This window comes from Neurospora tetrasperma, assembly GCF_000213175.1.
Source record: "Neurospora tetrasperma FGSC 2508 unplaced genomic scaffold NEUTE1scaffold_1, whole genome shotgun sequence".
NCBI classification, from domain to species: domain Eukaryota; kingdom Fungi; phylum Ascomycota; class Sordariomycetes; order Sordariales; family Sordariaceae; genus Neurospora; species Neurospora tetrasperma.
The window spans coordinates 5,920,994-5,943,776 of record NW_009799099.1 but is presented as its reverse complement, the minus strand read 5'-3'; the positions used below and the strand labels follow the sequence as shown (position 1 = coordinate 5,943,776).

At 48.4% G+C, this 22,783-nt stretch overlaps 6 protein-coding genes across 6 annotated transcripts; 5 read left to right on the top strand and 1 right to left on the bottom strand.

Moving 5' to 3' along the window:
- Positions 1-987: 987 nt before the first annotated feature.
- NEUTE1DRAFT_108096 (uncharacterized protein) lies at positions 988-2,905 on the bottom strand (the record flags this gene model as incomplete). The annotated part of the gene is made up of 9 exons (XM_009850354.1): positions 988-1,001; positions 1,119-1,187; positions 1,428-1,454; positions 1,545-1,552; positions 1,585-1,590; positions 1,676-1,805; positions 2,164-2,294; positions 2,665-2,725; positions 2,887-2,905. 9 exons carry the CDS (start codon positions 2,903-2,905, stop codon positions 988-990), a joined length of 465 nt encoding a protein of 154 aa, XP_009848656.1.
- A 3,791-nt stretch (positions 2,906-6,696) lies between these two features.
- NEUTE1DRAFT_77781 (uncharacterized protein) lies at positions 6,697-8,451 on the top strand (the record flags this gene model as incomplete). The annotated part of the gene is made up of 1 exon (XM_009850353.1): positions 6,697-8,451. The coding sequence occupies one exon, from the start codon at positions 6,697-6,699 to the stop codon at positions 8,449-8,451; it is 1,755 nt and encodes a 584-aa protein (XP_009848655.1).
- A 1,155-nt stretch (positions 8,452-9,606) lies between these two features.
- On the top strand, positions 9,607-11,369 carry NEUTE1DRAFT_120545 (uncharacterized protein; the record flags this gene model as incomplete). The annotated part of the gene is made up of 3 exons (XM_009850352.1): positions 9,607-9,920; positions 10,016-10,432; positions 10,505-11,369. 3 exons carry the CDS (start codon positions 9,696-9,698, stop codon positions 10,982-10,984), a joined length of 1,122 nt encoding a protein of 373 aa, XP_009848654.1.
- Positions 11,370-14,077: 2,708 nt separating this feature from the next.
- NEUTE1DRAFT_108093 (uncharacterized protein) lies at positions 14,078-15,605 on the top strand (the record flags this gene model as incomplete). Its single annotated transcript, XM_009850351.1, has 4 exons — positions 14,078-14,452; positions 14,552-14,621; positions 14,932-15,084; positions 15,205-15,605. 4 exons carry the CDS (start codon positions 14,078-14,080, stop codon positions 15,603-15,605), a joined length of 999 nt encoding a protein of 332 aa, XP_009848653.1.
- A 743-nt stretch (positions 15,606-16,348) lies between these two features.
- On the top strand, positions 16,349-19,110 carry NEUTE1DRAFT_120543 (uncharacterized protein; the record flags this gene model as incomplete). The annotated part of the gene is made up of 3 exons (XM_009850350.1): positions 16,349-16,557; positions 17,287-17,662; positions 17,792-19,110. 3 exons carry the CDS (start codon positions 16,349-16,351, stop codon positions 18,845-18,847), a joined length of 1,641 nt encoding a protein of 546 aa, XP_009848652.1.
- Positions 19,111-20,323: 1,213 nt separating this feature from the next.
- On the top strand, positions 20,324-21,392 carry NEUTE1DRAFT_128167 (uncharacterized protein; the record flags this gene model as incomplete). Its single annotated transcript, XM_009850349.1, has 2 exons — positions 20,324-20,860; positions 20,958-21,392. 2 exons carry the CDS (start codon positions 20,324-20,326, stop codon positions 21,390-21,392), a joined length of 972 nt encoding a protein of 323 aa, XP_009848651.1.
- Positions 21,393-22,783: the final 1,391 nt, after the last annotated feature.

The window sequence follows — 22,783 nt, the reverse complement described above, 5'->3', positions numbered from 1 at the left end:
TTACTTTCGAAATTCTTAAATATAATAAAAATAATAACTAAATAATTAAAATAAGTTCATTTTAATTATAATAAAAAGGAAGATTTAAATGATACTTTATTTGTTAAAATCAATATTCTTTTTCCAAAAATTTCTTCAGGACTTTATTAATAACCTAGACTTTTATATATTTTTCTAGAAAAAAAAAATAAAATGACATTATTACAAGTAACAATATATATATATATATAAATATAAGTTTTCAAAAATATAATAATAATTTCCAATTATAAACTATCTTTTACTTTGTATTTTATAATTACTATAATCTTTTTTTATATAATCTTCTAAGTAATAAATGTTTATTAATACTTTATAATATAACATTATTCCTATTTTTAAAAATTAAATAATATATAGTATTATAAATACATAATATATATTGATGAAGGAATTTCCAAATTACCCTATCTTACTATATTATACTTTAAAATAGTTATATTAACTCAGATTAATAAAGTTATTAGTACTTTCTTATTATAATATATTATACCTAATTCAAATTACTAACTACTATACTCTAATTACTCTATAATTTTATTTCTAATTTAATTATATAATATATTTACTATATATAAATAACTAGTTAGAAGCTTTCTTCTTTTTTATATTCTCTTTTATTTACTATATTATAAATTACTTCTAATTATTATAGTATTTACAAGCTCTAGTCCTTTTTATATAATTACCTATCTTATTTAACCTTATATTATATATTATATATCTTTACTTTACTAGAATTTTTATTAAGATTTAATAAAAATAAAAAATATTTTTCATTCTATATTAAGTTTCTACTTTATTACTTTCTTTATAGTCTATAAAATTCTTTTATATATTTTACTTATATATAATAATTATTTTCAAATTTTTATAAAAGTATAATAATCATAAAATTTATAATACGGAATTCAATTTTAATTTTGAATAATCAACGTAAATTATAGTTTAAACGTTGAAACCTATATTATATATAGGTAATTCTTAGTAGAAACTTAACGTTTACTATATATCAGCCTTGCGTTTAGCAATCTCAGCCCGAACCCAAGCTAAAACCCTCTCCAAATTGCGAACCTTACAACTACAAACAATAATAACTAAAAAAGGAATAACTTTCTCATCCTTCTTCGCCTCCTTCTTCTCGTAGCCTAATAAATAATTAGTAAATTATTATTATTATTCGAAAGGAAATAATATTATATACTCTTACAAAGGGTACAATTAATACCTTTATCCTTATAAAAACAATTTGTACAAGTACGTTTAATTATTTTAGTACTAATGATAATATATTTAAAAAAGGGGTTATAGTTACTATTCTTCTTATATTTATCGTAGGTAGCCTTTTTATTCATATAGAATAAAAATAAATAGTAAACTAAACTCACGAAGTATTCGCAGCAATCCTACTTTAACTTCGAAATTTCTTAACTACTCTTAGTCTAGAACGTTTTAAGGGAAATAGCACGCTTAATAGTTCATAATCATTAATTAGGATTAATTACCTTTAATTCTTATTAACCAACTTTAATAAGAGTATTATACCTTATACTAAAGCAAAATTTTATATACTTTATTAATTTTATAATCAAAAAGCTATTTAATAGTAAAACCAAGAGTAATAACGTCCTCCTACTCTATATCGTCATCCTCCATCTTATATATATCCGATATATCGTCAGTAAGCAATTTGCCCTCAAAAGTAAAAGGGCGCAATTCTGCTATAAGGGGGCTATCGTTAACGTAATCTTCGTCGGCTATCGTTACTATATATTATATAAATATAAAATTAATATACATTATATTCGGATACCCTATACGCTTACTAATTAATTAGTATTAATTGTAAATATTAACTTTTAATAGTATAGTTGTTATAGGGAAAGTATTAAAGTATATCTTACTATACGAGAATATAGGGTTACGTAGAAGGTAAAATAGGGTTGATTGCTAAACTGAATCTATATTGACGCGCCTAGGCGCGTACCTATTACCCGCAGCTGGCACGGACTTTTTTTTTCTGAACTTTTGGATAAACGGCCTAGCACGCACTTGGGCCACCGTAAGAGCGTGGAAATTGTTAGTGTATCCCTGGAGCATTTTGAACGTTAACAATTTACATACAGAGCCCCATGCAGGTTCCACTGCTCCTGGGATTGATGCGGACTGCGGTCTGTGGCTGGAACGTTCGTTTTCGCTTCTTTTCTCCTTCTTCGCCTTTCTCTTCATCATCTGGCTTTTGCACACCGTCAAGACTGCACGTCCGTTGTCGTCAATTACCACTAGAACACAAAAGGAACAAAGCCACGTTCTGCGCCCCCACGATGCAAATTGCCGGGCAATGAACGGTCCCCTTTGGGGAACACGTCCGGAATAGAAGCAAACCAACATATGTTGATGGCTGAACCTTCCATGTTAGGTAAGCATTGCCGGCCGTGTGTCGTTTGTCAATGTTTGCTTCCTCAACGCCTGTCACGAAGATAAACGCCCTGTCAGCTCATTCCCGGAGCCACCAGGAGCCCATTGGAATACCGATCTCGGGGCTTGGGATGAATGAGGGTAGACGGAAGAAGGGCAGAGTCAAGAGGTGACCGGGGGAAGGGTTCAGATATCGTGGCTGCTTACCTGACGCCTACCACACAAGCTCGCTTGTTTTGACCAGATATAGTACTGACCTTGTGCTTTGCTACAGTATCACGAACTCTTTACCACATGCGGCTTTCAGGCTCTGTTTGCTTTCCATTGCTCGCAACGATCCGGTTCAACGGGAACAACCGCTTTGGGCTCTCTGTTTCTTGGTACCGACGACTCTTCAGCCCCCAAATGCAACGACTACTACGCTCTCACACCGCAACGATGAGGCCATGTTGAGGAGGTGGGAAAGACGGGGTATATCCGGCAACAAGCCACTTCAACCGAGGCGGGCGATTATGCTCCTGCTAACAACCTCTTCGACATATGCCCAACTCGAGCACATCGGCTACCACGATTACAGTGTTGTCTCTCGTCACGCGATAGAGCGGATGGTAACATGCTGACTGACAACCGACATCGCTAACCGGACGTCTAAGCCGAATCATCGCACTTTCTTCAAGATCGCCCGGAATGCAACGTGAAGTCCAAATAAGGTGGTGCACATAAGGTATACAGGCGCTTCTAAAGCGATATCTTCCAAGCACTATATCCGTTACATCCTTCCCCTCCCCAATGCACGTCAGCCGCGCAGGCGGCGCAAGCACTTGGTGAGGTCGCAACCAGTTGACCACGAGCGGCGCGCACATGGTTTCTAGGTTGATGATCCATCCACCAACTTTCCATGTTATCGTTCGCATGGTGGGATGGAAGTCATGATGGTTGAAAGCCCTGCTTACCACCATTACGGGTTTGGGAAGTTCTCAAAGTGCAATCTTAGCTTGTACGCACCTCGGAACCAAAGGTCGCCGGTCACAGTGCGTGAGACGAACATGCGCCATGCGCGTAAGTAGGTCATCCCGTTGGGCCTTGTGCAAGCTGAGAGCCATTCGTCGGCTGCCTGTTCTGGAAGACGAAGAGAAGGATGCCTACAACGGAACACAAGGTGGGGGAACACGGGATGCTGACCCGATGGATAAGCAATCTCACGCTCGCGGAGGTAACGTCTTTGCTGCATATTTCCAGATTCGACGAGGCTCTGTGTGCTTTGGTGGTAGCGGGCGGCTAAGGTTTCTGAACACTGCAACGGTGGGCGAGCACAAACGTCGAATGCGAAGGATGTCTTAACATGGACTTTAAGCGAGCATCAAGATGGCATCTTGAAGACAACTTGGGACTTATCGTTTCTTCATTGACTGGCAACCGAAATCCTCCGTTCGAACCATCACCTACGCAAAGCCGCCCCGGATTCCCGAGATACCGGACCGCTCCCGGTAGTATCAACATGTCGCGGAGCAGTGCGGCGCAGCAAACGTGCATGCCCTTAGTGAGGTCGGCAACCGATATCATGAAGATTCCACGTTTCCTTCGGCTCTCTCGATTGTGCCTCCGCGCCGTACTCATAGAGGACATTATTGAGCCCCCCTTTCTGCATGGTTGCGGAAGCCAGGTTCTTGTCAACCAGGCTGTCGGATTAAGGTCAGACCAGGGAATTGTTCTGCTCGAACATGTGTGGCGTTTCACGACAGGCAGCTACCATTGACACTGCATATCGGTGTTGTTACTGAGCAAACACATTTCCGTGGCGTCTCTTCTCCGACTTCTCGTGGATTGATCCCGAGTCTGGGAAACTGTCCTGGATTTCCTCAAGTGCTAGACATGGCAATGGATGACAAGGCAGAGACCAGTTGTCCGACGACTAAAAACTCCAAGCCTTCCGCCGATTCAGGTACCTGACATGAATCTTTGACTCGGATGCAGCTTTGCAAGGGCGTTGTTTCGTCGCCTTGCTGATTGGGTAAATGTTCACACTCCGATCATATGTTCCCAGTGTGGCTTGCATACCAAGTCCGATCATCTTCATTTGCAAACGGCCGGCCCAAAGCAGAAGGAGACAAGCAAAAGAAGAAAAGAACACCGGTGCAGTCAGTATGACTTTTCGGCGCACTGTCCCACCGAAACGGACAAGTTTGATTGCAATCGATTCTCGAGAGAACAACCGGAGTTTGGGAGATCGATAAGATGAAGGTCATCTCGCAAAGGAAAGCCGAAAGAGCAAACATCATGCGATCCTTTATTACTGGTGCCTTGGAAAGTTTTTGGTCTTTCCTATTCCTTTTGAGATTCAAAGATCGACGAGGCACAAGGACGATGACAACAATGCGAAGAGATAATACCGTTGCTTCGGCAAAGGAAAGATAACGTGAACGACTCAAAGGGAGCGAGCACGCTCATACGATGGCGCACCACTGGAGTGACTGAAAGTGGTCTTCGAGAACAGCCACAAAGTCAGCGTTGCAGCAGCCAGGTGCAAGCCCCATTCAGATTGCCGTTCAGCCCTTCTGCATGTAGTTGTACACTAGTGTGTACCTTACTGCGACGCGCATTTGCAACCCTCCGATTTTCTCTGTGGAGTTTCTATCTCGCTTGCTGGCGATCACGGCCCGCGATAAAGATCATCATGAGTGATAGGTCTCAGCTAGGACTTTATTGCTTAAACCACAGCCGACGACTATCATCCCATCATGGAACATAGGCGGCTGGCCGCTGGTTGGCTGTTGTGTTGTCAATCTTGTCAATCAATATCTTGTACACTACATGCACTTGGCACTCGCTCGCGGCCAGGACAACGCTATCGCCATCTGGGCATGGCCCTGGCCCCCAATGATGCATGCTGGCCGGCTCAAATCTTAACGCTAACCTTCCAGGGCAAAAACAATGCTGGACTGATCGACCAATCGACATTTCACACTATGCCCTATGTGTGTGTAAGCGACTTGCAAGTCACTTGCTGTCTCTGCGCCAACAGTATGGTAATCCCCAAGACGGATGTCTTTGTCTTTAGGCTAACAAAAGCAACCTAACAGCCAGTGCGAGCCTGGTGATACTGTGATAAGAGCTCGAAACAAAGGTTCCATATCGTGAAAGGAGACGACAAGCCTCGCGAGCTTTCACTGTCAAAGACGCTCGAGGAGAACGACAAAGTCCGAGAATTCCGGAACACAGGATTCAGGGCGACACCAAGCCACACCCGAAAATCGTTGACATGCCTGCAGATATTGGTTATCGTTGACTACAATACCAATCATGTCCCATCAAGAACATCACAGCCGGCTCAAAGCCATTATCTTGCCGTTCAGTCGCCCGGAAGATCTCGTCGTTATCACCCAGCTGCCAGCTTTACATGCAATACATGCAACGTGGAGGCAGAGCAGATCTACATGGTATCCTGTGTACACCCCAAATCCACGAGAAAAGCACGTTGTCTCACTGGTTGATAGTCCGAACGTGACCCTTACCGTCATAGTTCTCATCACAGTGATCAGCGGATCTCACGCTCCGATACGCCTCAGTCAACTACCACGCTAGTATTGATTTCCTAGCATCGAGACTCCCACCAGACACGGAACTAAGACAAGTGTGTGAGCGGATAGCAGCAACAGGAAGGCAGAGACACGTGAGTGGGGAGACCTGAAGGGAAAAGAGATAGCACACTTGGATCGGCATCGACGACAAGGCATGCATAGAGGTACGCATGTCACGAGGGAGGCGTTTATGACGGAAGACACAGAATACTCGGAGTATCTTTCCGGGCCGTTGGGGACACTGCAACACATCCGCGAGTCGTTAGGTAATATTGGCCCCGGCGGGTGGGTGGTCAGCAATACAACTGAGACTCTTCGACACACCAAGTGAGATTGGATACCTCTACAATCCTCGTTATCGGGAACCTCCAGTGGATTATCAATGAAGGCTTCACATCGAACTTGTCTTCGGCCCCTTCCTGCCAACATAAGTTGTGGCCCATCAGATCTGTCTGTCTGTTATCTTCCATCAGGCACAGAGTCGGACTTGCTCGCTTCATCCTTCCCGTCTTATATCAGCTTCCATTCATCTGCAGGAACAAACAAAAAGGACTTCTTACCTCTATTTATGTCACTTCTCTTTACTTCTAGGCAGCTTACAGCGACCCCAACGCCACCTGCATACCAAGTCCAAGTTATCAACAAAATACCCACCATCGAAATGTCTTCAGACTCAACCCCCTCCATCACGAGCCTCTACCCCGAATACCGCACCACCACCCGCCTGGACCACCTCCGCTCAACCGCCTACTCCTACCTGGACGCCCAATCCCACACCTACCTTGACTACACCGGCTCCGGCCTTTGCTCCTCCTTCCAGCTAGCCGCCCATGAAGCCCGGCTCGCCTCCACCCTTTACGGCAACCCCCACTCCGTCAACCCGACTTCGGAAGCCGCCACCATCGCGGTCGAGCAAACCCGCAAAAGGATCCTGAAGCACTTCAACGCGGACCCCGAAGAATATGCGGTTATCTTCACCCCGAACGCCACGGGCGCCGCGAGGTTGGTCGGAGAGGGATATCAGTACAAAAGGGGCGGGAGGCTGGTGTTAAGTGCGGATAATCATAACAGTGTCAATGGGATGAGGGAGTTTGCGAAGAGGAAGGGGGCGAAAGTGGAATATGTCGGGATTAGTGGGACTGATATGAGGATCAAAGAGCACGATATTATCGAGAAGCTGCCCACAAGATATGCCGGAGTGATGGGGAAAGTGAGAAAAGTGGTGACTGCGCCAGTTAAGGGGTGTCTTGGGCAGTTGTCTTCTGCTCCTGATTCAGGGGGGCGGATAGCATTGCCGATGTCCGAGAAGCGACAATATCAAAACCACCAACATCAGTTGACGGGAAAGACAGAGGAGAGAAAAGAAGGGGGAGAAAGACGAAATGGCTTGTTTGCGTACCCGGCTCAATCCAACTTCACTGGCGTCCGACATCCCCTGCACTGGGTACCACTTGCTCAGTCACGGGGTTACGACGTCCTTCTTGACGCTGCTGCTTACCTGCCTACCTCCCGCCTCGATCTCTCGGGGGACATCAAGCCTGAGTTCATCATCGTGTCATGGTACAAACTCTTTGGCTACCCCACCGGCGTCGGCAGTCTCATCGTCAAGCGTTCTGCCCTCGCCAAACTTCGCAGGCCTTGGTTCAGCGGCGGTACCGTCAAGGCAGTTACTGTTGGAGTAAAGTGGCATCAGCTCAGCGACCGGCTGGAAGAAGCCTTCGAAGACGGGACCGTCAACTTCTTGAGTATCCCCGAAGTGGCGGTGGGATTGGATTGGTTGGATTCCAAGGACAATCCTCCTCCTCCTTCTTCTTCCTCTTCTCCCTCCAGTCCTTGTCCCAGTCCTGACAGCACCGGTTTAAACGGAGAGAGAAACGGAGTAGGCGGCATGGAAATCCTCGAAACCCGCGTCCGTTGTCTTACGGGTTACTTCCTGGAAAGACTCCAAAACCTGCGCCACAGCGACGGCCGACGGATGGTTGAGATCTACGGACCAACGGATACCAAAATGCGCGGAGGCAGCGTGGCGTTCAACTTGCTCGATGCGCGCGGGAAGTACGTGGACGAGCGACTGGTCGCGTTCGAGTCTGCGGCCGCGGGGATCAGTCTGCGGACGGGATGTTTCTGTAATCCCGGTGCGGGCGAGGCGGCGTTCGGGTTGGATATTTGGACGTCGTTTTCGAGGTTGCCGCTTCCCACGTTGTGGAGGATGTGGAGAGGTCAGGGGAGGGATAAGGAGTTGAGCTTTGAGGAGTTATTGAGGGTGCTGGGGTTGCCGACGGCGGGGGGGATAAGGGTCAGCTTTGGGGTGGCGAGTAATGAGAGGGATGTGGATAGTTTTTTTGAGTTTGTAGAGAAGACGTATAGAGATAGAGTGACGGGGAAGGAGGGGTTGCCGGATAGGATGGGGTGTTGAAGAAAAGGGTGGGATATAGATGGGTTGTTAAGAAGGAAGGTCAATGCACATAATTGAAAGTTCGAGTGTTGATGTTGGTTGGAGTATGTGCTTCTGCTCACGTCCTTGTTTGGAATCGTGCTTTGTTTGGTGTTGAGGTGGGATGAAAGCATGAAGGACGACGTTGAATGACTTGGAGAGAAGTTAAAAAGTGGGTCAAAACAATGTCAGTAACAGTGGGCAGCCGCTGTGTTTTGGGAGCTAAATCGAGCAATAAGGTCAAAAGTGGAACCCCGACGACATGTCATCCGCCTTGACTTCTCGACCTCTCGACATATCGGACGTAGGCACGGCGCTTGGATGCGAGTTTGACACATCCCGATGTACGCATTGCCTATACCTAATTATACCTTGAGACTCTTCTAGCTAAGCGCGGGCTTAAGCGGACTTCATATGTCCTTGTTCCAGGGGCTGACGCTGGCGGCACAAAGGCCACCCAACTTCCAGGTAAAGGCTCCCTCCATTTTCAGCGCTACCGTCGTCGGACTAGCGAACAAAACAGCTGACTTCTTTCTGTTATCATACCACGTAAACAACCCCACCGTATCCCCAGCAACCAGAAAGGGGAAGACGGTCGGCGTTCCTCACCTCTCATCCATGTCCCGATTGAACTTCGACCTCTACGAGTCCAGTCCACGCCAACACACATTCGGAGCCCTCGTCACAGCCTGACCGTGCTCTGCGCCCACCCCCGCATTGCTTCGACGGTCCACCACTCGAGCCAACATGTTTCGTTCGTCACCTTCCCGCAGCGCCGGTACGGCCTCCCATTGGAGATTTGGTGTGCTTGATTAGCGGTTATGTGCATGACAGGGTCCCTGGAGAGAGGCTGTGTGGTGGGAACGGCCCGCTGGTGGCCGCCGATGGCCACTTATAGCGGCCGGGCGCATCATCTAGCCATTCGTGGGCGTACAACATGACATGCAAAGACCAAAAAGTGCAGGAAAATGCACGATGCAACCAACGGGAACAAGACATGAAAGCAAACGGATTCTGCCAGTCTGCCTAAGGACACGGACATATGGAAGCGACCCCTCATTTTGGGCTTCCCTTTGCTGCTGGTGAGCTGAGTTGAGAGGGTTTATCTTGAGCGAATTCCCGTCTTTTTGCAGTGTTGGAAAATTACACCCTTGATATGTGTTACTGTCCATGGCATAAGTGCCTGTTTTCGTTGTATTGAATGGGGACTGTAACTCGAAGCAATCATGCCAACCACTCCATCTTCCAGACGTAACTCCCAACGAAGCCGACGGGGAAGCACTCCGCCGACACCAGGACAAAATGGCTCGAAGCTTGCGGGACGCATAATGTGGTTGCCGTATGCGGATGAGCTCAGCTCATCGACTGGTTTCTCCGAGGAATCCCATAACCATCCGGTCCTTGTGCTTTCGAAGAAGATCTCTGCAGATGGGAAGGTTGACATTCTTTTCGTGAGTTGCGCAATACTCTTCAACTTTTCCAATGCATCAGTCATGTCCCAAAACTCGACATCCGCAAGCTAACAAGCTTGGTGTGTGCAATTCAGATGACATCCTTTGGCGGCACGGATCTTGAAACGAGGCATCGGTATAGCAACGCTCAACTACGAGGAATTTACCTTCCCATCGATCCGTCACCTCCCCATCCAGACAACAATATCCAACTGCAGCTTGACCACGGCGTACCGGCCTTCAAAAAGAACTCCTACGTAAACACTAGGGACCATGAGCAAATCCTGTTCTCTCTTCTGAGAAACTACGATCGTCGTCGCAAAAACAAGATCTACAGCATCACGGATGCTTCGTACCAGATTGTGGTAAAACATTCCGGTTACCGCGAGCCCACTCCTCCTGTCTACGATGACAGGTTCACTGTTCCAGTTCCTCTGGACATTCTTGTTCAGGCTCATCTGGAAGTAGAGAGGAAGCGGAGCCAGGGATACGGAACGATACCAAGTGTTACTGTTAGTCACAACCTGTCTTTTTTGAACGTTATAAGGTTTCACTGGGTTCTATTCTCTAACTCCCTCTTTCAGCCACAGGTACAATACCCCGCCTCGCGACCTGTCCAGAGCACTGCTCGAAGCGACCACCACAGCTACAACAGCTACAACAGCTACAACAGCTACGACCCGTACTATTCCGATGTCCACTCCCAGAGAAAGCGCAATGCCGCAAGACCTTCCGGTCACTCGTCAGGCGGATCTCCCGACGATCTCTCACCAAGCGCCCAGGTTGTTCTCGGCCTTATCTTCGCGGCTACCTTTGCCTGTGTAGTGGCTCTCGTGTACATGCTTTTCAGTTATCTGTTTGGAGGCCTGAAGGAGGTTGACTGGCACAAGGTAGCTAATGCTGTCGGATCCTTCTTTTGGGATTATTTGGTTGCTATGGGTAAGATCCTCAAGTATCTGGTAGTCGGCATGGCTAAGAGTGTTGCATGGGTGGCAAAGAGTGCGTGGGTGTTGGTGAGGGACTGGATCATGGGGACACCAAATGATAAGTGGAAGCTTTTCTGAGCACCTTGGTCTTGCTTGAAGGGAGGTCTTCAAGGGAGGTAGAGGTAGGCTACCTGTCTACCTACCTCTACACTATGGGATAAAGCACGGGCTTAACGCTGGGCGGGGTCAAGGTCATGCTGACCTCGAGGCTCTTTCACTTCCCGTTGAAGACGGGAGTATAGAGTGCCGGCGTATGAGGCTCATACGTCATTCACTGAGCTTTGGGATCTGGGTTGTTTTCTGTCTTTCCCGTTACTCCGTACCTTCCATCCTTTGGTCGCTTCTTCTTACACCGCTTCGTCGTCCGAAGTACGTTCGGTTTCTGCCTGGGGCATCTAGGGCAGTTTGAAGTTCTGCACGTAACTTTCAATACAGATTCTGCACACAAAAGATTGAATTGTACACTGCCTTGCCCCACCTTGTTTTTCACTTGCTCTGGTTTAAAATCCAAGGTCTTCTCGCGACCTTCCTTCTCTCACTTCTCAAACTTTTTCCCTCACCACCAACTCTAGGTCTCCAGTTCCTCAAACCAAACATCACCCAGTCCTCAAGCACATCAGCATCACTTGGTACACGTGTATCACCCAACCAGTGTGTTGAAGGTAGGCGGTCCGAAGCTCGTACGGCAGGGCCGAACTTGCCTCGAGACACGCATCTGCTTTCCCCTCCTGAATTCCCCAGAACGCGGTTGGCAGGAGGACGGGTAGTTCGAAGACGCCTCCAACTACAGCCAAACCAGCTCTCAAACCCTCGGCAACAACACCTGCCACGACCGCATCCAACCCCCCTCGTATCATACGTCAACATCGTTGACCGTAAGTAGTCGCCTCTTGTTCATTCTGTCAGATGAGTGAAAAAAATAGTGAGTGCTGACTTTCACTCCAGGGCGCCGCTTCTCCCAGCCACAGAAGAGAGGTCGTCGTCGTCGTCGTCGTCATCGTGTGCCCCCCTCACGGCGCCCGGCCCCGACCAAAAGAAGGCGTTTGTTATACACTCTGCTTTGATGGGTGGCAAAGCAGCGGGGATCGCCCCAGCCCGAGCCTACCCTGACAGCCGTGAAAGCATCCGAGATGCTTCGCATCCATCCAGCACACAAGAAAAACAGGAAGGTGATTGTACACACGAGTAACGTGTAAGTAGAAGCTGTTGCTTATTTTTTTTCTGTCAGAAGAGTGACGAGATCCTGAGTCCTAACTTCATCTCCAGGTGCTGCAGCAGTGGCAGCCGCCACAACAAAGGCGGACGCCCACGCCCATCCAGAACCATGTCGTCCACCAACTCTTCTCATGCTCCTGCTAATCGCCATGCCGACAACCACGACCAACCGCAGTGGCCGCCGCCACAACAAAGGCGGACGCCCACGCCCATTCAGTACCAGGGCGGCCCGGGCCAGCCTAAGGGCTGCACCAGCATTTGAGAAGCTTGTCAAAGATGTTAAGAACAAGGGAAAGGCCTCGCTGCAAATTTCAAGCTTCTTAAATGCTGGTGCAGTCGAGACACTGAAGCAGTCTTGTTGGACTGGGACAACGAAAAGGTGTTGATTCTGGTAGTAGGAACAGGGAAGAAGGGGAAAAGCACCTAGGGCAGCCTAAATACCCAGGACGGGAGGGCCAGTGAATGGAAGCACAGTGAATGGGCGCCAAGAGGCACGGCCGGCCAACAAGTCTCTCTGGAGATGCGGGCCAATCTTGCACATGACGTCAAGTCGAAAGATGTCAAGGCAAAGTCGAAGTCGAAGTCGAAGTCGAAATCGAAGTCGAAGTAGATAGAACACGGGCAATGAGACTTTTACATCTAATTATCTCTGTTCACGTTTGTTCAAAACGTGGGGGGAAAAAACTGTGCTATGTGACTGTCGTTGTGCTTACATGCACTGGGACATGGACATTGTTAATACCTAAATTAATCTTTCTTCAAGGGTTGGTTTAAACTTTGAAGGTGCCGTGATCCTACAAGCCGTAATGAATACTTTCTTCCTTTTTTAACGAGATAAGATGTCCTTATGAGCAAAGATGGAAGAAGACTTGTAAGCAGGCCAGACTGGCTGGCCACACACAGGACGGAGGAGAAAGAAGAGGATCAAAGGCTTGCTTGCTCATGCTGTGAGATTGAATGCAATGAGAAAGAAGCATTTCAGTCCATCTCAAAGAAAGTGAATCGTGTAAGAAGGATGGCAAGCTGGTTCAGATTGCACAACCAACAATGTTCGTTTTCGATTCGGATCAGAGTGTCCTGCGGTTCTCACCGATTTCGCGGTTATAGGTTGTTCTTTAGCGAGCGCATTCTGTTAGTTACTTCTTGCCCGCTGATGCTGATTTTTATGTGCTCCATGTCAACCTGAGCTCACCTTACAATCACACCAGACTCCTCCTTGGAGACGGACACTCAACATTTGGAAGACAATTTAAAGCATTTTCACGCCAACCGGCTGGTCTTTCCTCCTTTTACATTCCAAAAAGGACTGGACTGCAATGATCAGATATTTTTTGAAGCACGAAGAGTCAATGTCTTGATGATTTCCTTCGCAACAGCACCCGCTGCGAAAAGTGGGTCTGGATCAGGGGCACTCAATATTTCCTGTCATCGGGAAAATTACACCACTGATGTATTCTTCCGACAAAGGGACCTTGAGTTAGAACTGAAGGCCATAGAATCTAATGCTGTTACTTTATTTTCCGCAGGGTGATTTAAACACGATCAAAATGGCGAGTGTCCTTCAGGTGTTTGGGATCAGGGATACAGTGCATCCCTCCACGCCACTCGGTATACCACTGGGCAACTATGCATTTCAAGAGTGTCAAAAGGGAACTAAAGCTGAATTCAAAGTGTTGCTTGCATGATGAACACATAAATTCGTTAGTGGTGTAGAACAACGTGGGCAATATCTTGCAATCCTGGCTGCCTAGCAACGGACCGCGTGACATCCGGATCTCATGGGGACGCCAAGAACAGACCCAGGTGCCTTCCACGAAGGGTTCTGATACCACTGAGTGCCAGGAATGGATGAAAATGACAGAAATGAGACGATTGGATGAATGACGTACTTGGAAGTATCTAGAAGGATCCAAACCGGTAGCAGACATCCGAACTCGACGTAGACCGCAATAGAGCATGACTGTTGGCCCGGTAATCCGATCTTTCTGCCTCAGCCGGCAGCCCCAGCCACAGCAGGGCTATCACAGTTCAGCTGGCAGACAAGCCTTCCTGCGAGTGCACGCGCAATATGGTATTGTGAGAGGCTGTGGTTGTGATAGGCAGCTGGCAAAATTAACCACTGTCTTTGAACTCAGTGTGAGCACCAGCCACATAACGGACGTGCAAGGGAAACAGAACAAAAAAGCTTCCCGGATTCACCATCTTGACCCCTCACCTCTTCCCAAACCCTTCCCATCACAACAAAGTTCCAACAACGTTCCAACTCAGTTCCAAACATCGTTCCAACAAAGTTCAAAAACACCGTTCACATCCCGCGTCCCCAATCTCAAGGTACGTCGACTTGATGACTTCGGCTCAGAAATAACATAGTTGCAGTTGAAGCTTACCTACATCTGTCAGCGGATCCATGGGCGCCACCTCTACAGGTAGATGAGGAGGCGGTTGAGAAGATCAACCGGGAATGAAGCTCCTGTTGACAACAAGACCATCGTGCCTCCCTGTAAGTACCACATTCCTTCGCTCCTGTCCATTTTTTATTTCGAAGTGAACTCTATGTCATTCTCATTTGTCGTTTACATAATGTTCTAATATCTTCCACTCCGAGAGCATTAGGTCACCAAGTTTCCATAATCGCACGGTCCCGGGTCCCACTCTCCTCGTGACACGGGGTTTCCCCATTGAGGGAAGCAGCACCCGTTGAGGGAAGCAGCTACCTCTGCCATGAGCTGTACATAAGGCTCGTTGACGGAGCCGTCAGCTCTCTGGAGACTCAGAGAAGACAACAATCAAGACATCTATCATTCATCAAGGCTACGCTGAATCCACGCATCACCTGGCATCGAGAGCCGCCGCAAAGGAGACGAGAATGCGTACCACAAACCTGATGCTTTCATCGACGCTCCACAGCAAGTCAACCCTCAGCTGGCTGGTCATGACACGCAAACAAATGCACCAGCTCCTCTGTACGGCAACCGTACCAAAACAAATGCAGCCTAAGACGCACAGAAAGGAAGTGGAAAGCAGACCTTGGATGCGGACCTGTTTGAGCCCGGTTCAACATACTCCGTCTTTCCGCCCTTGAGTCCCACCTCCCTCCGAGCCGTCGAAGCTGCCCTACAAACAAAAAACCAGCAGCCTCTGGACCGACACATGGGAGCATGGTATTGGCATGAAACCATATGCGGCTTTCACCGTATCACAACCGTACTACATCGCAGCTCGTATCTCCAAGCCCAACGGCCAAGTTGATTGTCGACTTCAGCTGGTCAAGACGATTGCAATGTGTCAACTTCTGCCAAAGACATTCGTAGCAAGCGGTGTTGACGGTCGTGATCAACAACAGCAGCAAAATCATCGGGGTGATAAGCCCCACCGGAAAAACAAAAAGAATCGTGGTGAGACGCATCGGTCTGGTGACAAAGTGCCGTATCATCTGAGGGGCATCAACCGCAGTCTGATCGGAACGAAGCAATCGTCGAAGTGAACGGAGTGGATGTGAACACGAGGACACGAGAATGGTGGTGAACTTGTTGATTGAAGAAAAGGAAGAGGAAGAGGAAGAGGGAGAGGAACAAAGACATTGATGGACGGGACAAGAAGCGAGTGGGGAGCACTAGATACATGCCCGTAGGGTAGACATAGAGGTCAGGTATCTAGAGGTAGCAAGTAGAAAAAATACCTATTTGTGCCAACAAAAGCCATGAACGACCGCCTTGTCGAAAACCATTGCCAGATCGATTTGGCGCCCTTGAAGATGTACATCCACGTTTATTAAAGATCAAGTGCTGGAAGTCCATGCTCTGGGCGCCCATTCACTGTTACTGTGCTTCCCATTCACCGGCTTCCCTGCCCTGCGTGGGTACCTATTTATTCAGCTCTAGGCTGCCTTGTTTCCGATTCTCCTTTTGCATTACCAGTACAAAATATGAATCACCATTTCTGTCGTCACGTCTCCAGCCTCCAACAGAAAACAAAATTTCGCAAGATTGGCCTCGGGTACATGTACCTTGGGGGTAATCATGCCTGACCCTCTCCAACGGTCTGCATCCCAAAGAGCCCAAGCTACTGCCCAAGCTCGGCAGAGGGACAATCATGCTGGGTAGGTATGCAAATAAACTATTATATTCCCCACTTGGAACGTTGTTGCAGAAGGCAGGAACTTTCTAACACAAGGTTTGAACACCTAGTCTCGACGCTCAGAGAGAGAGAATTCTAGAAGAGCACATAATGAACTGGCTCCGACTCCGATTCTTCCTCAACTTTTTTGTCTCATCCTTCCTTGTCCTTCTTTACTTCTGGCTGGGAGCAAATGTCTTGTACTATGGTCTTGAGATCATCGTCCCCGTGCTTGAGACGACAGCAAAGGTGTGCCAGAGCTTTCAGGGCTTGCTTGAACCTGTGTCGTCTTTTTTATGGCATCTGGTGCGTTGGATGGGGTATGTGGTTGGATTTATGGTATTTGTAGCCCTTGGGATCTTGGGTAACTCCATGTCTTGAGCACACCATCGATCGAGGTACCTACCAGTGCAGGTTGACTTCTCATTCTTGACGAATCACGTCGACTATTACCATTGATGACTGGAGAAAGTGTTGGGGGTCCGTGCACTACCTCTAGGCCCCCAAACACTATGTTTACTTGCTCGCTTTGTCGTTTCACATCTTGTATATACCTCTACCGAGGGATTCTCCCACCCTCACAAGCTTGCTTCTTCTTTCTTCAATCAACAAAGTCACCACACTCACTTACCCTTGTGATCCTTCGTTTCACTTCAACAGAATCAATATCTTTAACTTCAGGTACCTAGACATTTATCAAGGTTTTGTTTCTACAAGCCAAAAGCCATGATCCTCATGAAACGGTGAACGGGCACCAAACATACCTATGTCAAGTATTCTGCCTTCCAGCTCTCCCAGGCTTGGCCGTTGGCCCATTATTCCGGCCATGCCCAGGAAAGTTTTGCCCACCAGTCTGCCCTTCCATTGTGCAACGCCATTGGCCGACTATGCGCCTATCCGCATCACGGGAGGCTGTGTGCTTGGAACGGGCCGCTGCAATGGCCGCCAGGTCCCTAACCCCCGCATGCAGAACAGCCAACGAGCGGGGAGTGAGGTAAACGGATTACACTACGGTTGTATGCAACATAAATGCAGAGGTAATTGATAAGTGAACGTCACTCTAATAACCCGATCGCTGCCCAAGTCCTCGCGTCCTGCCAGAGCTTCGTCTTTTCGACAGTCGACATCTTCAGTCATCCACTTCACAAGTTCCAGTCTCATGAGACAGCGCTGAACTCCGAGTCAATTTTCATCATGTCGAGCAAGCCAGTTCCGAGTCCAGAGGCCCATGAGCCGAACACGAAGAAGAAACTGCAATCCGCGATTCAGTATGCCATGGATCGAAAATCCGAAGATCTCGCTGGACTTATCATGTGGCTACCAGGCAATGTAAAAGGCCTTCCTCAAGGGTACGCGTCCTACGACCATCCGGTTGTGATCTTATCATCGAGCATCTCTACGAGCAACAAAGTCGAGATATTAGGGGTAAGTTGATCTTGCAAATGGATAGCATCCCCCCTTCCTGACAATACCTTGGGTACTTTAAGGTACGGCAGGTAGATATTGATGATTGGAGGTACCTGGTATTTATGACTAATTTGAGCTTCTTCAAAGATGACGAGTTTCGGTGGTAGGGACATCACACAAAGATTCAAAACCTCCCGCAAAGGGATGAAGAACAGGGCCAAATATCTTCCCATCGAGCCTACACCCCCTCACCCGGACACGCCAGAGAAAAATGTAATGCTCAAGGTCTTGCCTTACAACCCAAAGACCTATTCTTACGTGGACGGTTCGGTGGAATCTAGAAGATCCGTTCTCTTCTCGGTACTTGAGGAATACCTCCCCAACGGCAGCGACTGCATGTACGTCGTTCAAAGCCCAAGATTCTACCTCGACAAAGACTCGTACCAAAAGCTGGCTGCGTTTGTCGGCTTCTCAACTGTTGCGCTTTGTCACGTTCCTGTAGACCCGGAGGTAGAGCGAGAGCATCTTACGGAGCAACTCGCTGTCAAGGATGAGCCTCAGAGTCCATGCATGCTCCTTCCATTTCACAATGGCAACATACCGCTGCCCGCAAAGAACCAGCAAGCGCAGTCGAGACATGCAACAACACAAACATCAGAAGCAACCGAGCCTCCATTTCCCACGCACAGTCACATGCAGCCCATGTCTCCTACTCCTTCCGATTTTCTGCATGCGGAGCAAGTCTCTTTCCTCACGGAACACCTCAAGCGCAAATGGGCATGCGATAACGGCGCCCGTCACGTCTACGGTCTTGGAGGTCCGCTCAACTTGCCTAAATTTGGAAGGAATATAATCAGGGTAGCCATAGCCTGCGTTGCGATGCTAACCGCTGGAGGAGCTTTCAGTATGAGCACAGTTGGGAGGGAAGTGGTCGAGGAGCTTAAGGCGGGCGTCCAAGAAGTGATGTTCGTGGCTGCCTGGAAGAACCTCCAGATCGTGGCTGCGGCGAAGGGCGCTCTTGCTAAAATGGCATGGGCGGTGGCCAGACACTTTGAAAGAAAGTGGGGGCATTATGCCATAGCAAGCCTGAGTGCTTGTGTTCTTCACGCGTATTATGAGCGGTATCCGGGAGGGAGGGGGTCCAAGTGGGATCAGATCTTGATGCTGGCGTGGGATGTAGCTTGTCTCCGGATTATAGAGTGAGATTGGGACGCGTTGAGGCTCATTCAAGGCGGACGACACGCCCCTGGGCAGGGAATTCTTCTCGCTTGTGTAAAGCGTGCAGGCAATGATCGGATTTGTGAGTCCAAACATTGCATGTACGTTCCACAATGGCTCGGCTATAACAGCTGTGCCAGTCACTGCACTTCGCAAATATATACCTGGGGCAGTTATAGCATTCTTCAATAGTTGCAGTGAAATCCAACGTTCCCACTAGATCTTGACGGACCGTCACAGTCCCATCCTGTTTCACGACGCAAACTGGTCTGGCCCTCGGTGGCAGAGTGACGGAGGTACGTTTACCTCTAGTTGACACCAAATGTGTCCTTCATCGTGGGATGGTTCTCATAGCCTGATACCTGCTCGCCCAGATTCAGTCTGTTCTCATATAAAGCCAAGTACCTACAAAAATTGAAGTGTCACTCAGGAAAAGAAAAACGCAGGTACCTCCATCATCCCGAACCCACCCCTCAATCCAGAAACCAAGCCGCACCTTCCTTTCCTCACCGAGTAAGGTAGAGGTAAGTATCTCTGGCTTATTTTTCTGTTCTTCGCGTGCCTTCCATTTCCTGGCCATTCTCACTCACTTGTGGGCTTTGCCTTCCGTTCATTGGTCGTTCGAAGTCCAGTCCGTCATGTTTGCTACCCGTGGCAACGAGAACAGTTTTAATTCTGTACGTACAAAGTTTCAATAAGATGAGGTATTGTGGTATTGAAACCTCCAACGGAAGTACACGACCTAGGTACCTATTTCCGAGTATCTTTCAGTCTATATAGAACCAAATGAATAATTCTCAGCCTGCTCGATTTGATCCTAGCAGCACATGCGCAAAGATGAATTATACTGAGACTGTAGTTAAGTCAAATCTCAAGAATTACTTCTAATAAAGGCCTCTTGGGGACTACTGAATACGTGTTGGGAAGCAGATATGACCTAGTGGGAGATGATGGATATATCTTGGGCGAGAGGGAAATATGATACCGAACTCCGGGAGAGAGATAAAGTGGTAACGTCCTGAATTTTACCTATCTCTACCGAAGAACCGATAGTTTCGCGGGCTGTTATCATTGCCTGCTCGAAGTTGTCAGGGTAACGGTTCTAGATTCATGTCATTTCAATCTTACAATCTCTGCCGTAGCTCAAAAGCCGGTGGCATCACTCTCACTTCCTTCACACATTCAAGAACCCCGCGTTCCACCAGAACTCTACCCATCACAATCCATTGTCCAACTTCTACGTTGCGTTCTACCACCAGTTTCTCTCTCGGTTACACGTTAACCACCACTCCATCTCCATCAGGTCTTTAGGAAGGCCATTTCCAGCAACCACACCGGGAAAACCGCGTCCAACGAGCCCAAGGGTTCCAACAGCACGGCACTCTCCCCATCTCTTCCTCCACCCCACTTCCCCTTTCTCACTCCCTCTCCTCACTCCGCTGCCCTCACCTCACCCTCAACATGGCACCCATGGAGAAGAACGTCGAGGAAGTCCTCGACCAGATTGACGAGACCAAGGCGGTCTTGACTGCCAACCCCAGCGCGCTCGCCGGAACCAAGCGCCGCCGCTTCGATGACGACGATGACGATGAGGGTGCTGGAACCAAGCGTCTCCGTGTCGGCGACGACGTCGATGACGGTAACGCCATCCCCACCTCCACCAACATCAACATCGAAAGGGTCTCAGACGAGGACCTTCCTCAGCCATCTCTCAGCTCGCTGGCACCACAAACCAGCATCTCGGGGCCCATCAACCCCACATCTCGCCACGACGGTCATGAGGCCAATGATTGGGAGAAGCCACTGCTGACTCTCCAATCTACGCATGACCTGACGTGCCGGGATGAAGACCTCGCAGGACGTATCTTGTGGGCTGGACCCAAGGCTGTGAGAGATCTGCCTCGAGGTCCTCTGGACAAGAAGAAGGGCTTGCCTCCTCATCCTGCCCTCATCATGTCACCCAAAGTTAAGGAAGACGGCACTGTCGACTTTTTGGTAGTAAGTACCTGATTCCCATCTGGCCTGGCTTTTTACCGAACAAGCGGCGTGTAACTGGGAAGTTGGAACTAACCACACATTCACACCCACCCACCAGTTGACCTCGTTCCAAGACAACAGTCTCCTGAAGAGATTCCCCGGAAACTCTGAAGAAGCCGTCAAGGCGAGGTCCTACTTCCTCCCCATCGAAGGTGCTCTCGAGACCGAACCCCACCCCGATGACCCCGTGAGGAACTTCATGGTCAAGACCACCAAGAAGCCCCACAACCAGAAAGCAACTTCCTTCGTCAACACGACGCACATGCGCAATGTCGCCTTCGACCTCCTTGTTGCGTACAAGGATGGAGGCCTCTTTGCGCAAGACTACTCCATCGACGAGGCTTCGTTCCACAAGCTTGAGGAGTTCATGACGAACCGCCCTCCACTGGAACAAAGTCTCATCGAGTACATGATGAAGGACCCGAACAGCCAAGGCGGGGACAAGAAGCGGAAGAGGCCCAAGAAGCCGAAGACGCATAGAGCGGAAGAGTAGACTTCGGTCTGGTTTTCGTTCGTGCACCTAGGCTTTGACGGGTTCCGTTTCCATCGAAGCTCGATGACGGTTGTTGGTGGCGCGGCCTGGCTGCACGATGCCCGGCTGTTGCTCTTTCTTGGGTACCTCTACCTCTAGGGGCGGTGGGGAAGCATCACAAGGTTCCAGGTTGCCTACCGACTGAAGTAAGTCTCTCTCTCACTGATGATTGCATCGAACTATGACTGTGTCTAGCTGATGGAAATCTGGGGACTCTGAAAGTGCGACATCACACTCAAACACGTAAGTCACAACTGAAATACTCCTACCCTTTCCCTTCGTAAGTTGTTGTTCAACCGCTAACCATTGTACTTTACCGATTTACCCCTTACTTAGTCCGACCGGGACTGGGTAAGGGGTGGGCAGGATGGCCAGGATGGGAGCTGGATAGGATCTGGATGGAAGCTGGAGCTGGAGCTGCGGGATGGTGATTGTGGAAGGTTGGAGTCGTGGGCCGAGTGCACAGATGTCAACCTGGGTGGAGTAGGAGAATGAGGGAGTTTGGGTCTACCGAGGTAGTCATGGAGGGATTCGGGGCGATATGGCGTTTGGTTCTGGGTTTTGGGGCGGGCGGTGCTTTTGGCTTGTAATGGGATCTGGTTTTGGATTTGGGATGGACAGGATGGGGATGGGTGGGACTGTTGTACTTGCCAGCTTGGGATTGGGTCGACTTGCGGTTTTTGGGACATGGACGAATCGAGGAAGTTACGGGCAGATTGGGTTTAACTCTTGCTATCTCCGAGTGATTATGGAAAGTGGAATGAATGAAACATAGTGGACCCTCCAAGTTGGACTGTCCAAAAGCACTCGCTTTGACACAAAATTGACGCTGTCAAACAATGATATGTCTGGTACAGATTTGTGAAAACATCGCGCCGCGTCAACTTTGTCTTCTTCAATCCGAAGAATATTTTGACTATTGACAAAACGCGTAGGCAAGACGCATAATTGGATGAGATAGCATGTCGAAGGTGTAATGTACTGGATCATAACGCGTTCGGTTTATCCTTGCAACCGCTCGCTAGAGGTATCTAGAGGTAATAAGGCAGTGTCCTGGACGTAGGATAGAGCCCATTAGACAGGTAGTTATAGTAATCAAGCCATATAAGGTTGGGGAATGGTAGAGGTATCTTGGTGTGTGTCCTCAATAAATACATAGAGATTAGAGATCAGTCTTATGTAATATAATAGAGGTTCCTAGTTGGTAGAGGTATGTTAGGGATCTGATTTGGTTCCAGGTTAACTTGGACAGCTTCGAAGGTCTGACCCGTTTTTTTTTCTTTTTCTTTTTTTTTTTTTTTTGGGGGGGGGGGGGGGGGGGGGGGGGGGGACCGGGGGGTCCCCAAAAGAAA